The sequence below is a fragment of the Podarcis bocagei genome, assembly GCF_964188305.1.
Source record: "Podarcis bocagei genome assembly, chromosome: 5".
Taxonomy (NCBI): Eukaryota; Metazoa; Chordata; class Lepidosauria; order Squamata; family Lacertidae; genus Podarcis; species Podarcis bocagei.
The window spans coordinates 40,672,182-40,691,763 of record NC_138129.1 but is presented as its reverse complement, the minus strand read 5'-3'; the positions used below and the strand labels follow the sequence as shown (position 1 = coordinate 40,691,763).

Below are 19,582 nucleotides of genomic sequence, written 5' to 3'. Positions count from 1 at the left end.
CCCAAAAATTAGAAGACTTCTCCACCCACTCATGATGACTGAGTCATACTTCAGAGTGTGAGTAATAATAATAATAATAATAATAATTTATTATTTGTACCCCGCCCATCTGGCTGGGTTTCCCCAGCCACTCTGGGCGGCTTCCACAGAAACCAAAAAACACTAAAATATCATACATTATTAACACCCACACTACCTCCTTTCTGGCCCGCCTCAGATTACAAAAGACTGAGACCCCTAGTGATGCAGAGCCCAGAAAGCAGATGGCTTGGAGACTGACTTTTAAATTTGTGTGGTACATAAATTTGGGTAGAATTACACTACTGGGAAGCCAGGTTTGTGGATGATATCCCTTTCTTGCCTGCTCTTGGGAAAAATAACTTTATCCGCACATCACTGCAGGGGAAGGCAGGAGTGCAGGCCTAAATCTAAATCTAGTCAAGCCCGCCAGCCATCCAGCTCCTGTCCTTTTGTGCCACAAATTCCTGCAGTGTGTACGATGGGTTGCCTGCCTATATTGTACCTCAAATCATTAGCCAGCTCACCTTGGTCCACAGGTATGGCAGGAACATCTTTTGATGCTGGTGAAATGCATACAATTTGGTTGCCCAAAACTTGGCCTTCAACTTCAGTGAGGTTTCCAAATACGCAAGTGATACCAGTCGACAGGTCAGGTGCGTCTCTCACCAGCAAGCTGAGCTACAACAAAACAAAACAAAACCAAAAAGCAGAAAGGGAAAGAGATCACCACCTGTCATTGCATAAGAGAGAAGGGAAAGGGAAAGTGGGGCATTTATTCTCTTTCTTTCTCAAAGAGATGAGAAGCAAAGATGCAGGCTGCTCTTCAACTGTTTCCAAAATCACTAGTTAGCATCTAGTTGCTCCACAGACCTGAAGAGTCATAATACCAGCAGGTAGAGGTGGAATTGACTATTTTCTCACAGCCTAACAGTTCAAATCTTTTAATAAAATCTCAAGCACCTCAGGTTTCAACCAGGGGAACTTTTGTGCACTTGCCATTTGAAAATATAATGAGGTTATATTTGCCATTCAAAATGAGTGATTGATCAGCCAATTATATCTGCTTAGGGCCTATTCCCATTAACCGCTCAGGTCCCAGTGTACAACAAGCACATTTTTGTTGGCCAACCACTGCTGACACACAGCAAGGTTACAGAACAGATGCCAATGCTACACACAGAACTCAGCAAGGATTGGTTCTTTATCCACCAGTGGGAACACTCCAGAAGCCAAACTCACAGTGGCCTGTAAAAAGACAATTATCACTGAGTTGCATGCGGCTGCTTCAGAGCTATAGCACCAGCAGCTGAACGTGAACAGAGAATGATTTGAACTGCAGCTTCCACCCTCTGAGAGGGTTATGGAGTAGCCTTTATAACTCTGTAATTGGCAATACTAAGCATGATTTTAAAATCAATGTCATAGCTGATGTAGGGTTTCTTTTTCTTTTTTTGCCATACAGAGTAAGTAACCTTACAGCGTCCATCTTCTCACAATTCTAAGTTGAAAAGATATTAGAACTTTGCACTGTGCCCACCCCACTGCTTTGAGGGTGGGGATTGCAAAAGGACTTCTTCTTTTTGGCTACTATGCAGCCTTTGCCAACGTGTGGTGGCTGGGGGTTGACGGGAGTTCTAATCTAAAACATCTGGTGGGGGTGGACTAGGTTGGCGAAGGCTGCTCTCGTAGGAAGTATTAAGCAAAATCATTCTTGTGCCATTTTCTTTGATGACACATCATGCTGCATATAATGATACTGTATTTGGAGAGTTGTTGTTGTATGTATGTATTTTTGAGGTTTCATATTCTAAACCACCCTGTGAAATTCAGGTGAAGAGCAGTATGGAAATTTAATAGTTAATTAATCAATAATACTCTAGCAGTACTTCAGAGAATAAACAAAGGAAATGCTCTTTAAACAAGCAAGCAACCACCCACCATGGCTACCTACCGGAAGGCTGTGCTCAGAAACCGGGATGCTGCTAGGTTGCACAATGATGCTCATGCATTGCTTGATGCTGGCTGCAAATCGATATGGCTCATCTGCCCTCTCACACTTGTCCCTCCGGGAACACCTGATATGAAAAGTACAGGGGAAGCAGATAAGCAAGACTCTCAAAATTTGGCCATAGAGCCTTGTATTTGGCCAGTTCCAGCCATTCCCATCCACACAGCAATAAGATATTGAAAAACATTTTGCATGCACTGGCCATACACCTACATTTCTGATAGAAATTTACATAATTTGAATGTCTGTGTGTAGGAGGCCTAGTCCTATTGAAATGCCTTTCTACTGTGGGAGGAAAATAGTTTTTTGTTTTTTAGTTTAATGCACCACCTCCGTATTAATTAACGGACTTCATCACTGGTTCTGAAAGCCCACGTAACGTTCACTTTCTCCAATTCACTCGTGATTTAAACCCATCGGTCGCATCCTGCGTCCGTCTTTCCAATAGCTAGAAAAGGCATTATCAGTCAAGGTACAGATGCCTCAGCTATGGGGAATCCAAGTCTGGAATATCAGGGAGTGGAAATCAGCTGAAACCAGAATCATCTGTTGAATAAAGAGCAGGATTGGCCAGTAAAGGGGCTTGTGGGCTATCTGGTCAATAAAGCAATTTTATTTGGCTCCCATTGACCCTAACAGATTTTAATCAAGCTTGTGCTTATAACCAAAATTGTTTTCAAAATGAGAGATAAGAGATATTCAACAGTTCGTGTTATAGCTGCATTTGCCTTTTATATATAATGTCTTAGGCATGCCTGAATGCTTGTGCTTCATAATCATGAAGCTTTTTGCTGCTACAGGGTGCTGACTTTACTATAGAGTCTGATCATGAGTAGACTGGCCTCTGTGTGTCGCTGGACCATTCCATGGAAAAAAGAGCCACCTGAATACAGAAACTGCCCAGCCCTGTTTTAGAAAAACCCCATATTCTTATTTATTTGGGCTTTGTTGCCTGGGGCCGAGAGTGGGCTAAAGAACACTTGCTAATTTTTTGCTAATTTTTCATACACAATTAAAAAACACTATCTTGCCCATGAATATCAATGTCATGATAAATGTCTGAAAGAGGCTCAGGTGATGGTGAGCAAAGGGCAGTACTAGCCAACACTGTGCCCTCCAGATGTTGTTGAACTACAACTCCCATCAGCACCAGATAGGCCTTAGCACCTTCAGCTGAAAGCAGGTTTTTTTTTTTTTTAGATAAAGTTCCCATTTTAAAATTCTTCAAAAAGTCAGTTAACAGATGATAGTCCAGTCACGTATCCGTAGCAGTGACCGGAGGATAAATGACCGCTGGGTGGAGCAGAGAAGAAACACCATGTTGCATCTGCAGCAGCACAACTGAACGCCTTCATCTGCCTCAGCTGCAACAAAACATGTCTCTCATCAATTTCTACAGCCACATCAAGAGCTGCAACTGTCCTCTGCTTGACCTCACCCCCAAAGGCGCACTCCTCCACTGTCTCCTGAGACAGACGGATGCCAGCAATGGAAACCGCTGAGGATACAATCTTTAAACAAAACAGGAACCAATCAAACAAAAAGATTCTCTTGGTTAAAGTCTAAAACTGAAGGAGATATGGATTTTCTATGCTAAGCAGTTGGAAACGGAGCCTCGGTTATGGAGAGTGAATAGCCAACACTCTGTGTCTGCTTGTGGCCCTTTTCTCTTTTTTTCTAAACATTAGAAAATGCAGCCACTCAGACTTAAAGAACCGAATGCCAGAGGAAGGCAAGAGCAGCGTGACACCTATGCTTTAGTTAAAAACAAAACCTGTGGCTAATTAATCTCCTTCCCAGAGAGGTGAAGGGGCTTGAAGCTTGAATTCCTCTCCCTCACACTGGAGACACTAGAGTTAAGGCCTGTTATCATGCCTGAGTCTCCCAGGCTCTCTCCTCCCCCCAAAGCTCCTCTTTGAACAGAAGCCATTACGTGTCACAAGCTGAGTTATGAGCACTGCAGCTGGCATGTGTTGGACACCTGGCTCATCACCAAAGCCATTTCATCTGAGAAGGCCCCCAGAGCGGGCTGAAACTCTTGAGCTCCTATCAAAATGAAGAAAAATGGAGAGAAAAGGCTAATCATCCCTCCATCTTTCCATTTTCTTCATCACGAGAGGCTAAGAGGTCATTGAGCACACTAAGAAACAGCTTTGAGAAAGTGAGAAGAAGAAGGAGTGCTACTAAAGAAGCACCACGGATGCTGTAGTTCTGCCTGCCGTGCTATTCAGTGCAGCAGGGTAAAGAACAAGGCACATGATGAGGATGGGGCAGGAGGCCCAGAACAAAAGGTGGCATTCATGGTTCATGGCCTTGTCTGGAAGAGGAAAGTAAAACAAATTTATCTGGAGGGGAATGGGGTCTGTTTTCATGCTCATTGCCCAGTTTCTTTTGAAGGAATAGAGGAAGAAAAAAGATTTTTTCTAGGAAATTGGGGTGTAAGGCAGCCATGCACTTTTCTTTTCTTTTGCTTGGCTAATTTGAATTATCTGGTACGTTTCAATCCCCACAGGTGAATGTGGCACAGTGAACCTTGATGGTGCCTGTTCTCAGCTGTTGCAAGACACTTCTACATTTTCAAAGCTACAGACTGCTCTGCTACTAGTTTTCAAGGAAGACGAACAAGATGATCTTCAGACACCCACCCCTTGAAACAATATGATTTTTATTTTTTTAAACACACACATACACACACATTCTGCCTGAGAGTTGCCAGTTTGCCCCTTCTGCTAGGGAGACAGTTTTCATACAACAGTTCTTTAAGAAGGTAGATGTGTGTCTATCTTCTAGCCATTTTGATTAAATATTTTGCATTGTGTGTTAGACAAACACATGGGAACTAGTACTACATATGAATCTCACCAGGTACAATGTTTTAGTATAAATTCAGTATGGCAGGGGTAGCCAGTATAGTGCCATCCAGATGTGACCAATGGCAACTATAGTCCCAAACATCTGGTAAGCACCACATTAGCCACTCTGGACATATGGCATAATTATGAATAAATGCTGAAAGACTCTGGAACTCCACACCAGAACTTTATGCCCTTCTATAGACTCCTTCTTCAAACTACTGTTAGAAGCATTTTGCTACTGTAACCCAGGAGTAGCCAATGTGGTGCCCTCCATATGTTACTGAACTTACACTCACATCATTCATAACTATTGGTCATGCTGGCCGGGGATGATGGAAGTTGTAGTCCAACCCCTGGAGGCCTCCATGTTGGCTATCGTTGTAAGCAGAGCAAGAGAATTTAGTTTTTCTCTTTCTATTGAGACCAGATGTAATGAAAAGCAAGCACATAGCAAAAAACCCAGTTTCAACGCACATTGCAAATGAACCAGTTTCAATGTTTTCCTTTTGTGATGGCTGGATTCAAGCTAGCGTAAAATGTCTACATAAGCAGACATGCTGACTACTTAACAAAGAGTCTTAAGCTTTCTGTGACAAACTTCCTCCAGATGAGGTGACGAGAACAGCTCACAAAACCAGGAATCTTCACTGAAAAACCATTTACTTCTCAATAGCCCTCCCCCCTGCAGTGGGGTGGGGGAGTGCTAACCATTTCCCCTTTGCAAACAGCCACAGTGATACCTGGCAATTGATACCGCTATTTTCTCCCTGCACCCTTCTCCTTTACTTGAATATAATGGACCAAAATATGAATGCTGCCAAAGAAAAGAATTATTGTGTTTTAAGTGAATCGGCAAGATTGCTCTAAAGTGAGCTCTTGACTGGAGCCTTTATCTCATTGACTTGCTGGAATGGCTCTTTTTTATCATACTATTTATGGCAACAGACCTAACAGAGATAAATAGGTCTGGAGACAATAACATAGTAGCAAACAGCAGCATATGGAGGAGCCCTGCAGGTTATAGATCCTACTGGACCAAGGAGACTCTTTAGCAGTCTCCTTGTAGGCTTTACCTGCCACCAGAACAACAGGGTGGCTAATGAAGAAGGAGGAAGAGGAGGAGGAGGAATAAGATCTTCCGTTCTTTTCAGTTTAACACGGAGACACTGTCATTTAGTAGGCACACCAGCTGCTGAATACTTTGCACACAAGACAACAGTCTTTCCTTCCATTTTAACATCGATTTTTTTTAAAAAAATGAGATTTTATGGAGAAGCCAAGGCTTTTTGAAGTATGGCACGAAGAGACGCTGCTGAATACTGCTCAAAGCAAAATCCAAGGCAGAAAGGTTGAGATGAGGTAAACAGTGTTTCTCACAGGGCTCGGAACATCTTTGTTGCCACCAGCTTTCACCCTTGATTTGATGCTGGTGGATCTTGCCATGGTGAAATGTTAGGGGAAGATAAAATCAAGATCATCATTCATCTCTAACTGAAAGCACCCAGAGTAGTTTTCCTGACAGAGGTTTTGTGCATTAAAAAGCTGTGCGACAGGTGGGGACTCAACAAAGCAGTTTTCAGCATCACTGCAATGTCCATAAAAGGAAGAAAAGTAGCAATCTTGAATAGGATTTGCACACAGGTTCCATAAAATATTTGGGAACCGATCTTCTTTAAGGTGGACTCTCATTCGTCAGCTGAATTGTCACTTATGAGAGATGCTGTAGGAGTGCATTAGATTATCTTCAAGGGACCTTCCAGTTCTATGATTCTATGAACCATCTTCTTTGTAGCAGAACTCCTGTGCCACACTATCTTCTGGTTCCTGCTTCAGAACCGACTCCATACTCTGCCCTCTTATTTTAGTTAAGCTGTTTTTAGGCCCCTTTCCTCACTCAACTTCCTGGCTTTAGCACCCCTCGTTTCTAACAGCAGCAAGCAGGCCCCTGGGGACAGTGTGAAGGTTGTTCCATATTCCAACATGCTCTCTTTTCACCAGCTTCCTACTATCATCACCCACACCAACTTGTCTATAAGTGTGTGGAATAACGAGTTCTTCTCCAAATCCTAAAAATGAGCTATTTTGCATTTGTACAAAAATGGAAATGAACACTGTGCATGTGTCCAAAGCTTGGAAGAAGCAAAGTGCACTCATGCATGCACTGCTGAATCAGATGTGAACTTTGAGAGCCCCAGCTGAAGAGGAGGTGGCCCGTAATTCACAGACTGGGAATACTGAGTGACCTATAAATCTGCCTGACTTCGTCATCCAAGGGATCATGGCAAGGAGCCTCAAGCATTTAAAAGTTGGCCATAAAGTGATATCACCATCCCAAATGTCCATATTCTTATCTGCCTTTATTAGCCGCCTAAAAAATGCAATGTGAACAACACTGCCTTGACCTCCAACCTCTTCTGTGCAGATCATTGAGGCAACTGACCCATCTGACAGAGGGAACATAACAATTAGAAGCAAGAGCTGACAACTAAAATACAAACACTCGTGTGCTAAAAGCCTCCAAGCAAATAGGAGAGCAGCTCTGGGAACAGTAAGATTAACACAGTTATTCATAAGGTTCAGACTAGGGCTTAAAAAATAATCAGTGCTCAAAGAAGACATTTTTGAGGCAGGAAAATTCTAAGGAGAGGCTGATAAAATATGATTAGACTGAACAGAGCCACTGTAGCATGTTCTGTATAAACTTGCAACTCCATGCTGCATTTGACTGCCTTGGGACCAGTAGATTTTTATTCTGATCTGTAAACCTACAAAGTGTCACATCTTGCCTTGCATTTCAATTGTTACCTAAGAAGGGATTTTGGGGTTATATTAAGAATAGCTGCATGTCAGAACTGGGAATAAGGGTCCCAGAGGCTGAAATGTTCCTTTGCCGCTAACTGGCTCTGTGGTGTTAGTAAGTCATCACAATTATTGCAATGGTGCTTCATCAATTCTTGTCCCAGCTGTGTTCTGTTTCTGGTGATAGATGCCTGCAAAAACTTATTGCATCATAAAAACTTATTGCAACCAAATCAAAATGAATGCCCAGGAAACAACTAACATTCTATAACCTCCAGACTAACTTTGTGCAAATAAATCAGGATGAATGCTCAATAAACAGGTCATCTGGAAGCAACCTTAGAAGTATCAGTGACTAAAGGATCCTGATCCTTCCTTGAGACTCCTGTTTGCTTCAAGTACAACACAGCTGGCTGAGAAACACTGTTCCAATAGTGACAACTAAGGATCACCTCTGACAAAGCTGATTGATGTAAAGTCTATTGAGAAAGTAGGAGCAAGTGGGATGTTATCCAGTGGTTGCTTTCAAAACAAGTAAGAGCTGAGTCTGTCTAAAAACTCTGCCCTTTAATGGGAGAAGCTGTGGCCACTCTGCGTTTACTCAGAGGGAGATTCTTTCAGAAGATTACTTCACACAACTTAGGGATGAATGCTAGCTTTAAAAACAGGTTTTCTTGCTCAGTAGTGGGGCTCTGCCTGACTCAAATTAAGTACAGTGGTACCTCGGGTTACAAACGCTTCAGGTTACAAACCCTTCGGGTTACAAACTCCGCTAACCCGGAAGTAGTACCTCAGGTTAAGAACTTTGCCCCAGGATGGGAACGGAAATCACACACCAGTGGCGTGGCAGCAGTGGGAGGCCCCATTAACAAAAGTGTGCCTCAGGTTAAGAACAGTTTCGGGTTAAGAATGGACCTCTGGAATGAATTAAGTTTGTAACTCGAGGTACCACCATACTGTACTTTCTCTGGAGATGAGTATTCTTGCTTGCAGTTTCTGTTCTGTCTTCATGAATCACAAGTGGTTTTGTATCTGTGTAGGTGTGAACTTGACAGCAGCTGCAGATGTCATGCCAAAGTGGGAAAAGCAGATATGCCACTGACTCTCACACTTGCTTTTCATGCTTCAAGTGAGGGGCAGGGGACATTTCCTTGTGGCAAATGTGCAGGTTCCAGATATAGGGGCATTGCAGTGAAGGTGTGCTCGTTTCCCTTTGAATGTTACACCAGATGCATGAAAAATAGATGTATGAATCAGTCTTGCATATCCCCTTCTCTTCTTTGGCCAAATGTTGGAACCTACTTTCCATACATTGCTGACTGTCTGCCTATTAATCCTCAAGAAGGCACTGTCAGACAGCTCTCTGAGATCTCTTTCAGAATAGGCACTGGTCTGTTTTCCGTTGCTGGCCTCCCTCATCTCCCAAATGACTCCTGACCTCTCTATTGTGGACACATTGGGGGGTGGGGAAAGAAATATAGGCAATATTATGCTAGAAAAGACCTTATGCCATGGCTTGAACAGCTTAATCAAAAGAGACTGCAATTAGCTAGGTATTCCCTGTTTGTCTGAACAACACAAAGCAGTGAACCTGCCACACTTTCTGGTCAAAGAACAAGAATCCATCTGGAGGAGCAAAGGGTCTAAGGTTCAACTCCCAGCAAAACATGTTTTGCAGTGATTAGAATGATTTTGCAGGAGTTACTGGTTCAACATCTGTGGTCTGTGCAAGGTATAATGCAGGAGGTCAGGCTAACTAATCTATTAATCTTTCGTCCTGGTCTTGGAACATAAGAGTCTGAACCACACAGTCTCAAACCTTTTCATACTGAGCCTCTGCAGGTCAAGAAAAAAAGAACAGCTGACAGCACAATCCTATGCATGCCTACTCAGAAGTAAGTCTCGCTGCCTTCATAAAGTTTACTTCCTGGCAAATGTGTTATGATTATAGGCTGAACCTCTGCAAATGTAGCAAAGCTAGTCACTAAGCTTACCCTGGCCTATGTAGTGGTAGGATGGACCTATGACATGTTTTAAGAGAGGTAGCCAACATGGTGCCTTTCAGATACTGTTGGACTTCAGCTTCTCATCAGCCCAAGCCAGAATGGTCAATGGTAAGGGTTAATGGGAATTGCAGTCCAACAACATATGGAAGTCACCACCCTGGCTAACATTGTTTTAAGGTACCCACCCACTACACAAAACTCTGGAGAAGAAAGGGCTTACACAAAGAGGTAGTTCCCAGTAGATTGCACCAGTAGAGAAGAAAGGAGGGAGGACAGAAAATAAGAGAGTTTGGATTTGATATCCTGCTTTATCACTACCCGAAGGAGTCTCAAAGCGGCTAACGTTCTCCTTTCCCTTCCTCCCCCACAACAAACACTCTGTGCGGTGAGTGGAGCTGAGAGACTTCAGAGAAGTGTGACTGGCCCACGGTCACCCAGCAGCTGCATGTGGAGGAGCGGAGACGCGAACCCGGTTCCCCAGATTACGAGACTACCGCTCTTAACCACTACACCACACTGGCTCTCAATCAATATGCACCCAGAGCTGATCAGAATGCACAAAACATTGCTCTAAAATGGCTTAAGCCCTAACAGCAGCCCCTGCCACTGCCCTAACAACAACTCTAGTGAGTTTAGCCTCAAACTTGAGAATCAGGCCAATAGGAATGTTGCAGGGTTAGATGTGGGGAATTTGCAGAAATAATATATTCATGTTATGTACAACATTGAAGGTGTATGGCAGTTAACATGTAATGTGAATTAATTGAAAATAATTTAAAAAATATTAATGGGAGGGGGAAAGGAAAGCCTTCTGAGCACCTATGTACTTATATATAGTGCTTTCACTTCCCAAATCTAGGCTCTTAATCAACTTTTACACCTTTAAAAGTTGTAGAGAGGGAGGGAGAGAGGGAGGGAGAACCACCCTTTCTGTCCACAGCTTCCCCAGTTCCGGTAGAACTGTGATGTAGAAAGCTTTTGTTGAGAGGCTGCATGAAACTGGATGCTTAGTATTTTGGAAAACCCAGTGCTTATTTTTATGCCCAAACAGAACCTGCACTTTATGGAAAACCCATCTGCATTTGCTTTACTTTGACTTCAAAATGGCATGAGGAGCAGGTTAAAGACAAAACTGTTTGTTGTCGTTTTTTAATGTTGCAACGAGCCTTGGAAGTTAAATGCCTTCTGACAAAGTGGCATAGAAATTAGCCTGCTATATGCAGGTCTCTGATCCAATCAGGATATTTCATCAGAGCCTTCCTCTGCTCTCTCCCTGTCACTCTCTCAACACCTGCTGCATGGGCATTTTGCCAGCTGCTATTGTGTGGGTACCCTTTGCCTCCACCCCAACTGCTAAACATTTAATGGGAGTGCTGGCAACAGGCCCAAGGGGTTTTTTGGACTCCTTTCTGTAAGTGAACTCCAGGCCTCTCCCTCCTTCAGACTTTGGGCACCCCTTCCGCTTGAGGCAGCATTGCCATTGTACGAGAGAGAAAGATGCCAAACACCTCAATAATTCAGAGGCACAGCTTCCTAAGCTTTCCCCAGGATGTTGCCTAGAAAACCTTTATCCTTTGTCCCAGCAGACACCGACAAGCTCAGTGGAGAATAGCTAGGCTAGGAAGCCTGGACAATTTCATTACTTTGCAGGGTTTAAGCCAGAGACTGAAGTGTACAGCCTTTCTGAAATTTCTAAGTGGTATTTAAACAGTGATTCTGTTAGGTTACAATGTAAGGGAAGTGATTGATGCCAGGAAAGGCTGTTGGCAGGTGTGCGGTAGCTTGTTTTGTAGAAAAGAAATAGAAGCAAGGAGAAAACAAAGTACAGGAGAGACATTGCAATAAGATTGAACTGACAATCTTGGGCTAAAATAAGCAGGTTTTAGAGGAGATTGTGGCTGTTTCTGGAGTTTGATATAAGAAAATGTCTAATGAATGCATCACATTAATGGTAAAAAACACATGTCTATGTAACTTGGAAGCCGAAAATGATTACTATTATTATTTGAAAGCATCATAAGTTTCATATCATTTATTTTCTATCTCATTTATTTGGCCAGATTTTACAGCCACATCACAATACCGATGTAAATGAAAATGGGATTATTGTGCTGATGTGACTGCCTGTGAAAATGCAAATGATTCTGCTCATATTGTTTCTGAAAACAGTGCAAGATTTAGGGATCACTCAGATGCCTAAAATATGTGTGTATACAAGATTTAGTGTCCTGAAGGAACATTCCATGTTGCCTTACTCTTTTGCATTAATTTCTCTCTTACAAAATGCAGTATTCTCTAAAAGCTGAAAGATTTTTATCATATGAATTAAGAAAGAAAGAAAACAACAACCCCTAACTGGTATAGTGACTGGTGGCTTTTAGAACTGCATTAATTAAGTAATAATGGCATCACATATGGAAGGAATTAAGAGGTATTTGAGTTGATCTTAAGATAATAATCACCAGTTAATGCTGAACTTACGTATGGTGCAGAGCACACCAACCACAGTGAGGGTCTCCTGAGCTCAGACATTCTCCACAGGTTGTGTACTGTTCACATGATTCAACGGGAACCTGAGACACCTAGAAAGAAAGGGAATAAAGCAAACATTCACTCGTCTTGTTTGCACAATAAATCAAGAAAACAAGCTATGCACTGCTGAACTTTCTGCAGTGAGTGAGCACATAAATTTTAAAATTAAAACACGTAACGTTCTTACAAATGTAAGTAAATAGACTGCCGCCTCCCACCACTGCTTTCATTCTAATGTGGGCCCAATATGTGATGGATGCATCTCTGTGGGTGATGATTAGCTGCAGCCCTTAAGAAAGCAAGTGTGTCTGCTCCTGGGGAAAAAAGGGGGGGGGGAGTGGCACCCTGAGCCAAGGGTGCAAGGGACCCTTAGCTACACCTCTGTTTAAGATACTAGTATCCTTGGGCCAATATGCCTACTGATAGCAAAGGACTTCTGAACTGATACACAGGCCCTGGCTGAATGAAGTCCTCAGAGCACCACTAGTCAACGGATTTTGATTTATTCTCAAAATATTGCAGATTGCAACAGTTTAGAATAGACACTTCAGAGCTGGCTCACAACATTTTTCTGCATGAGATGGAACAGTAAATGCCATCCCTTACAAGTCAAAGTGCATAGTATCCAAGACTGGCCAAATTATTTTTTTCCACAGGAGATAGTAAAAATACAACAATAATAAGTTAAATAACTAACAATTTGCTACCCTTTCATGACACCCAAAATCAGTTGCTTGAGGCAGCCACTTCAGTCTGCCAAATGGCAAGGCCACCTCTGTTTCACCATTTCCAAGCTTATTTTACCCACTGATGTCATTCAATAGGGGCTTAGAGTTTCCTCAGAGTCCTTAAGCAGAGCTTTCTATCTGAACAATTTATCTGACTGAAGCAAGGCAGGGAAAAGTCAAAAAAATAACATGGAAACACTCAATCTTGACAAGCAGAGGAAAGCAATAGGATTCAAAATATTGATTATTAATAGTGTATCAATTTATTCAATATCTTTTCCATGTACAATGTACAGACAGGCTGACAGAAAGTGATTTGCCAAAGACCAAGTAACGAATTCGTGTCTAAGGAGAATTCCTGGTTTCCTTAGCCCACATCAGATTTCCCCCTCAAAGGATCTCATTAACTCCTAGACATTCATATCCGTGGCATACTGTGGGGTCTCAAATTTCAGTGGCGCCCTGTGTGACACCAAAATTTGGTGCCCCTCCGCCTCTCAAGCTCAATTCCGAATAATAGTTGTGGTGTTCCCTGCAGCACCCCTGAGGCTCTGTGCCCAGTGCAACCAAACTCATTGCACTCCCTTAAATCTGTCTCTGTTCCTATACAGCCATTCCCATGGAAGAAGTGTAACAAGGTGTTGAGTGGTGCTGAATTTTCATCTTCCTAACTGAAGAAGAATCAAAAGCCAGGGGAAATAATTCATTAGTGGGGAGGGCACATTAGGCAGCAGTATAGTTCTGTAGAGTGGCACAGATGTCTATTCAGATGACAAAGGGACCACGCAGAGATCTGTGTTACTTTATATGTTTACAAGCAGCGTCCTTGATCACAAATCTGTAGAGGTGAAGGGATTCTCAGCTGGGTTCAAACTGGGAGAATGTTGGAGGCAGAATGCTGCACTGGAGCATATTCCAGAGATTTCCACTGACATTTCAGGCAGCACATGGAGCACCAGAAGAGCCATGCATATCACTCTATGAAGCCTAGCAACAGGATAGCCCATGCAGCAAGAACTGCTACAGCTTTTGTGTTTGAAAATGTAATTATGATAGAAGGGTAAATTCAAAGGAAGAGGTGGCAGGACAGGATGGAAAGCTGGCAACCAAGTCTGGCCAGTCAGTGCCACAAGCTGGAATAAATCAAATACCCATTTTATAGATGAGGGCTGCTGCATTTGTGTCTTTATGGGGCCTGTAAACATTTCTCTGAACAAAATAACAATCATCATGATTACTCCTTTCAACTGCATCGGCACATGGATAGCTGTACATCAACCAACAACCTCCTCGCTGCCTGCTGGTACTTTGTGTAACTGCGGAGAAGCCTAGCAGGGCCAGAGAGCAGGGTACAGCCTGTGCTGACAGATGGCCCAGCAGTCCAAGCTGAACACATCAAGGATCGATTCCTGGCTTGAGCAAGGGAAACCTGTCTGCTAATGCCTCAAGCAACACTTCTCCTGGCACAGCTCCGGATCAAAAAGCTGTTCCCACAAATGTCGAACCACATGAATTACAGCAGACGTGGGTGTGACCAGGAGATGGCTGTGTATTCCACATGGTTCTGAGAAAATGCACTCTGTGTTGCCTTGTTTTCAGGCAAGTCCTCCTCCAGGGAAGGGTCATAGCAAGATGTGGATTAAAAGAGCCATGCACTCATTGATAATGTAGTGTTGGGAAAGATGCCGGAAGAGGAGGATTAAAGGTTCAAGGGATTCAGCAACTCCCTTACAAGGGAAGATTGCAATGTCTGTAGGTGAATTGGGGGGGGGGGGAGGGTGGCATGATAGAAGTTTGTAAAATATTACAAGGTGTGAAGAAAGGGATCTTTAAACGTTCTCTTCCTCTCTCATAATACTAGAACCCTGGCCATCCAATGATGCTGAATGGTGGAAGAGTCAAGACAGACAGAAGTAGATACCTCTTCACATAGTTAAAACTATAGAATTTGCTTGCCCAATGTCAGGGAACTGCCATCAGAGCATCAGGTGGTGGAGGGACTCAGGCAGGATGAAAGAGACTCAACTGCTGAAGCAGGGACCAGCAGGGGGAGGAGTGGGTCTCTGAGGGAATGCGAGCAGGAGGGAGGGCTCAGGGAGGCTTCCAGCGAAAACAGTGGGGAGGTATCGGAGTCTCCCATAGGGAGACCCATACCTCGCAGGAAACTGTCACGCCGTGAGTCCAGGAGACGCGTTTCCGTTAAGGAACTTCTTTGTTGGAAACGCTTCCGCAGACAGCCACTGTCGGACTCTACTAGTGACTAGAGCAGACATGTCTGAGGAGCTCCGTCACACACGGAGGTTTGTGGGGGCGCACAAACTCTGAGGGAGCACGTTTTCACGCACAAGCAGCTAATCAAACCCTCACAGCAGTCCGACAGTCTTTGTACGCTGCCTGTGCAAGAGAAGGCATCATGAGCGAACCAACCGGAACCGGAGGAGCAGGGGCTGGAGCTGGTCCAAGCTTGGAAGATAGATACCGAGCGTTGGAGGTTCAACTGGCCCTGCAGACGGCGAGGCTGGAGGAGAGAAGGGCTCAGGATGCAGACAAGAAGGGGAGAGCCACTCAATTCCCCAGAAAGGTACCAGGATTGGTGCAGAAATTTGGGGGGGACCCCAAGGACTACCATGCTTTTAGGACAGAGATGCAATATGCCCTTAATGTGCAGTTCGATGAGTTCCCTGATGAGGAATCGCGAGTTGCTTTTGTAATTGGGCATCTTGAGAAAGGGGCTAGAGACTGGGTGCGACCCCTAATGGCAACGCACAATGACATACTAAAGGACACAATGAAGTTCTTTCGTGCAATGGATATCATGTTTTCCAGCGATATTGAGGAAGGGGTGGTGCGCAGACAGCTAATGGCTTGTAAGCAGGGGAGTCGATCTGTCCGTGAATATTGGACTGAGTTTACCATGCTGATTCACAGACTGAGTTGGGATTTATCGGCGGCACCCGTTCAAATGCTATTTGAAGAAGGTCTTTCTTCGGGGGTGAAAGACGAGCTGGCACGGAGCCCCAGGGCGGAGTCTATGGATCAGCTGACCAAATCTGCGCTGACCATAGGAGCGCGGCAGGAGGCAAGAGCCTTGGAGAGGCGGGAAGGGAGAGGGGAACGTTGGAAGGAGTTCCGCATTCCAGGCATTCCTGAGCCAGCTTTCCCGCCGGCAGAGCCGATGGAAATCGGAACAGCGCGCGCGCGCGCATTTTCAAAAACCAGCGAGGGAGCTAAGAAGGAGGGAAAGGGCCCCCGGAAATGCTATCTCTGCCAACAGCCAGGCCACTTTGCCAGAGTCTGCCCCCAGAGGAAGGAATGGCAAGGGATGGTGGGAGCTGTTGAGGGGGGAGAAGAAGGGGGAGCGGAGCAGGTAAAAGCCAACGCCTGGTTGCCACAATTGGGGCACTGCAGCCAGGCCAAAGAGCAGTGAAAGTGCCCGTGCCAGAAGCTCCTCGACCTGCTCTAGTGATTGAAGTGTCGCTAGAGCTGCAGAATGGGCACCCCCTAAAAATAAAGGCGCTATTGGACTCAGGCAGCTCCTGCAATTTTATGAGCAAGGAGTTTGTTGCTGAACACCAGATACAGACCATCCCTTTAAGCAACCCCCTGCAGGTGACCACGATTGATGGCAGGGAGTTGTTGGGAGGAGGAGTCCGCTTGCAGACTGTCCCAATGATAATGAGGGTGGCAAGGCACACAGAACTGATAGCGTTTAATGTGGCCACCCTGGGAGGCGCTCCCATTATTTTGGGAATGAGCTGGCTAGCTCTACATGATCCGCTGGTTGGCTGGCATCAAAGAGTGGTGTCCTTTGGTTCAGCACATTGCCTAGAACACTGCAAAGGGGAGAAGGGTTCAGTAGGGGCCCAAGCCACCCTAGCAGGGACTGAAGTAATGGGAAAGGTGAAGGTACCACCACAGTATGCAGATCTCAGCGACGTGTTCAGCGAGAAGGAAGCTGACCAACTACCACCTCATAGACCCTTTGATTGTCAGATCAATTTACTCCCTGGAGCACAGCTTCCCGTGGGCAAGTTGTATGCCATGTCGGACAGGGAAATGCAGGAGTTGCGAGGGTTCATTGACAAGAACCTGAAGAGAGGCTTCATCAGAGAGTCCAAAGCAGCAGGGGGGAGCCCAGTGTTCTTTGTGGACAAAAAAAATGCGGACAAGCCGAGACTTGTATGTGATTTTAGGCGGCTGAATGCAGTGACTGAACCGGTGGCGTTCCCTATGCCCAGAATTGATGATATTTTGACCATGGTGAGGAAGGGAAAGATTTTCACAAAGCTGGATCTAAGGGGGGCGTACAACCTGATACGCATAAGGAAAGGGGATGAATGGAAAACCACCATGTTTACCCCTTTGGGGGCGTTTGAATACCTCGTTATGCCATTTGGATTACAAGCAGGCTCCGCGTGTTTTCAATCTTTTATGAACCACGTGCTGGGCCCTTTGCTCTACAAGAATTGCGTTGCCTTTCTAGATGATGTGTTGGTGTATTCTGAGAATGAGGAGCAACATGTGAGAGACGTCAGAGAAGTGTTGAGCAGACTGCAAGCCAACAGGCTGTGGGTCAAACTGGAGAAGTGTCGGTTCCATACCAAGGAGGTGGAATTCCTGGGGTACCGCCTGTCAGACAAGGGATTGGCCATGGATCCCGGCAAGGTACAGGCAGTGCTGGAATGGAAAACACCCAAAACCAAGAAGGATGTGCAGAGGTTCCTAGGGTTTGGAAACTTTTATCGTAAGTTCATCCGCAACTTCGCCCATCTGACGGCGCCCATCACTGACTGTCTCAGCAGTAAGAAGAAGTTTGTATGGACGGCGGAGGCGGGGCGAGCGTTTGAGGAACTGAAAAGGGCCTTCGCCTCTGAAGAACAACTTCTGCATGTGGATTTACGAAAGAAGCTAAGGGTTGAAACAGACGCATCTGACAGAGCCATAGGGGCGGTGCTTCTTCTGCAGCCGGGGAAGGAGGAGTCGGAGTGGCGTCCGTGTGCCTTCTTCTCGCGGAAGCTGAACAAATCCGAGAGGAACTACACGGTGTACGACCGAGAACTGCTTGCTATTCATGAGGCGTTCCGGAGATGGAGGCATCTGCTAGTTGGTGCACAACATAAAGTGCAAGTGTGCACGGACCATAAAAATCTAGAGTACTGGAGAACGGCGCGAGTGCTCAACCAAAGGCAGTTGAGATGGGCCCAAGAGTTCTCCAAATTTAACTTTGAGATTTGTTATGTGCCAGGCCCAGAGAATGTTAGGGCGGACGCTCTCTCACGCAAGCCTGAATATTTGGAGGGGGAGGGAGCACCCGAAGAAACCCATATCATTCCAGAGGACCGCTGGGTGTGTGGGGCGACTTTGGTGGGGCAAAGGGAATTGGTAGAGGGTACGGTGCAGGATGCATACGCCCAGGGGAAACTCAGGGATCTCAGAGGGGAGGAAGACAAACCCGGTGGTTTTGAGGAGAGAAATGGGGCATTGTATTATAAGGGAGCGTTATATATACCTGAAGGGGAATTGAGGGAGAAAGTACTCAAGCAGCTGCACGATAGCCCCACAGCAGGGCACTTTGGGCAACACAAAACCATGTGGCTGGTTACCAGGGAATTTTGGTGGCCCAAGGTCAGGGGAGATGTGCGGGAGTATGTGAGAGGGTGTGAACAATGCCAAAGAGCCAAGGGGGAGAGGCAGGCGCCGGCTGGTTTATTAGAACCACTGCCCACACCTGAGAGACCGTGGGAAGCAGTGGCAATAGATTTCATGACTGATCTGCCAAGGTCTAGAGGGAAAACAGCCATCATGGTTGTAGTAGACCTGTTAACTAAAATGGCCCACTTCATAGCCTGCTCACATGCGGTTACAGCAGAAGAAACCGCCAAATTGTTTGTAGAGAATGTGTTTAGGTTGCATGGCGCCCCCTTGAGGGTGGTTTCAGACCGAGGGAAACAATTTACTTCCAGGTTCTGGAGGAAGCTCATGAGCTTACTGCATGTAGAGGTTAATTTCTCGACGGCCCGTCATCCTGAAACCAACGGGCAGGCGGAAAGAGCAAATGGGGTTCTCCAACAATATTTGAGGTGTTATGTTAATGACAGAGAGAATGATTGGGTGGAGAAGCTGGCGTTGGCAGAATTTGCCTACAACAATGCAGAGAACGTGTCCACGGGGATGAGCCCCTTTTTGGCTAATCACGGGTGCCATCCCAGAGCCTTCCCAGGGGGGGAGGGGGAGAACTGGAGCGTTCCAGCTGCAGAACAGTTCGTGGAAGAAATGGAAGCAATCCATCGCCAGCTCCAACTCAACTTAAACAGGGCTAAGGAGGAATATAAGAGGCAAGCAGACAAAAACAGAAGGGAAGGTGAAAGCATCAGGGTGGGGGACCAGGTGTGGCTGTCAACCCAAGGGTTGCCATTCAAAGGAGGTTGTAAGAAATTAAGACCCAAAAGGCTGGGTCCGTTTGAAGTCATACAGCAGGTCAATCCAGTGGCTTTCAGGCTCCGGTTACCGAACCACATGAAGCTGCACCCAGTTTTTCACAGGTCGTTGCTGTCACCGTATAGAGGAGACAGTGAGGGGAGGGTCACTAGGGGACCAGCAATGGAGGAGAAGGAACACAGCTACCATGTAGCG

General features: G+C 45.3%; 1 protein-coding gene across 2 annotated transcripts in view; it reads right to left on the bottom strand.

Moving 5' to 3' along the window:
- PLXNA2 (plexin A2) overlaps positions 1-19,582 on the bottom strand; it is a 412,046-nt gene that overhangs the window by 156,161 nt on the left and 236,303 nt on the right. For both annotated transcript variants that reach the window (XM_081195162.1, XM_081195163.1), the window contains exons 5-7: positions 12,171-12,271; positions 1,973-2,096; positions 546-699 (exon numbers count right to left, since the gene is read on the bottom strand). In XM_081195162.1, coding sequence (XP_081051288.1) covers positions 546-699; positions 1,973-2,096; positions 12,171-12,271 — 379 coding nt within the window. The remainder of the gene's footprint in view (positions 1-545; positions 700-1,972; positions 2,097-12,170; positions 12,272-19,582) is intronic.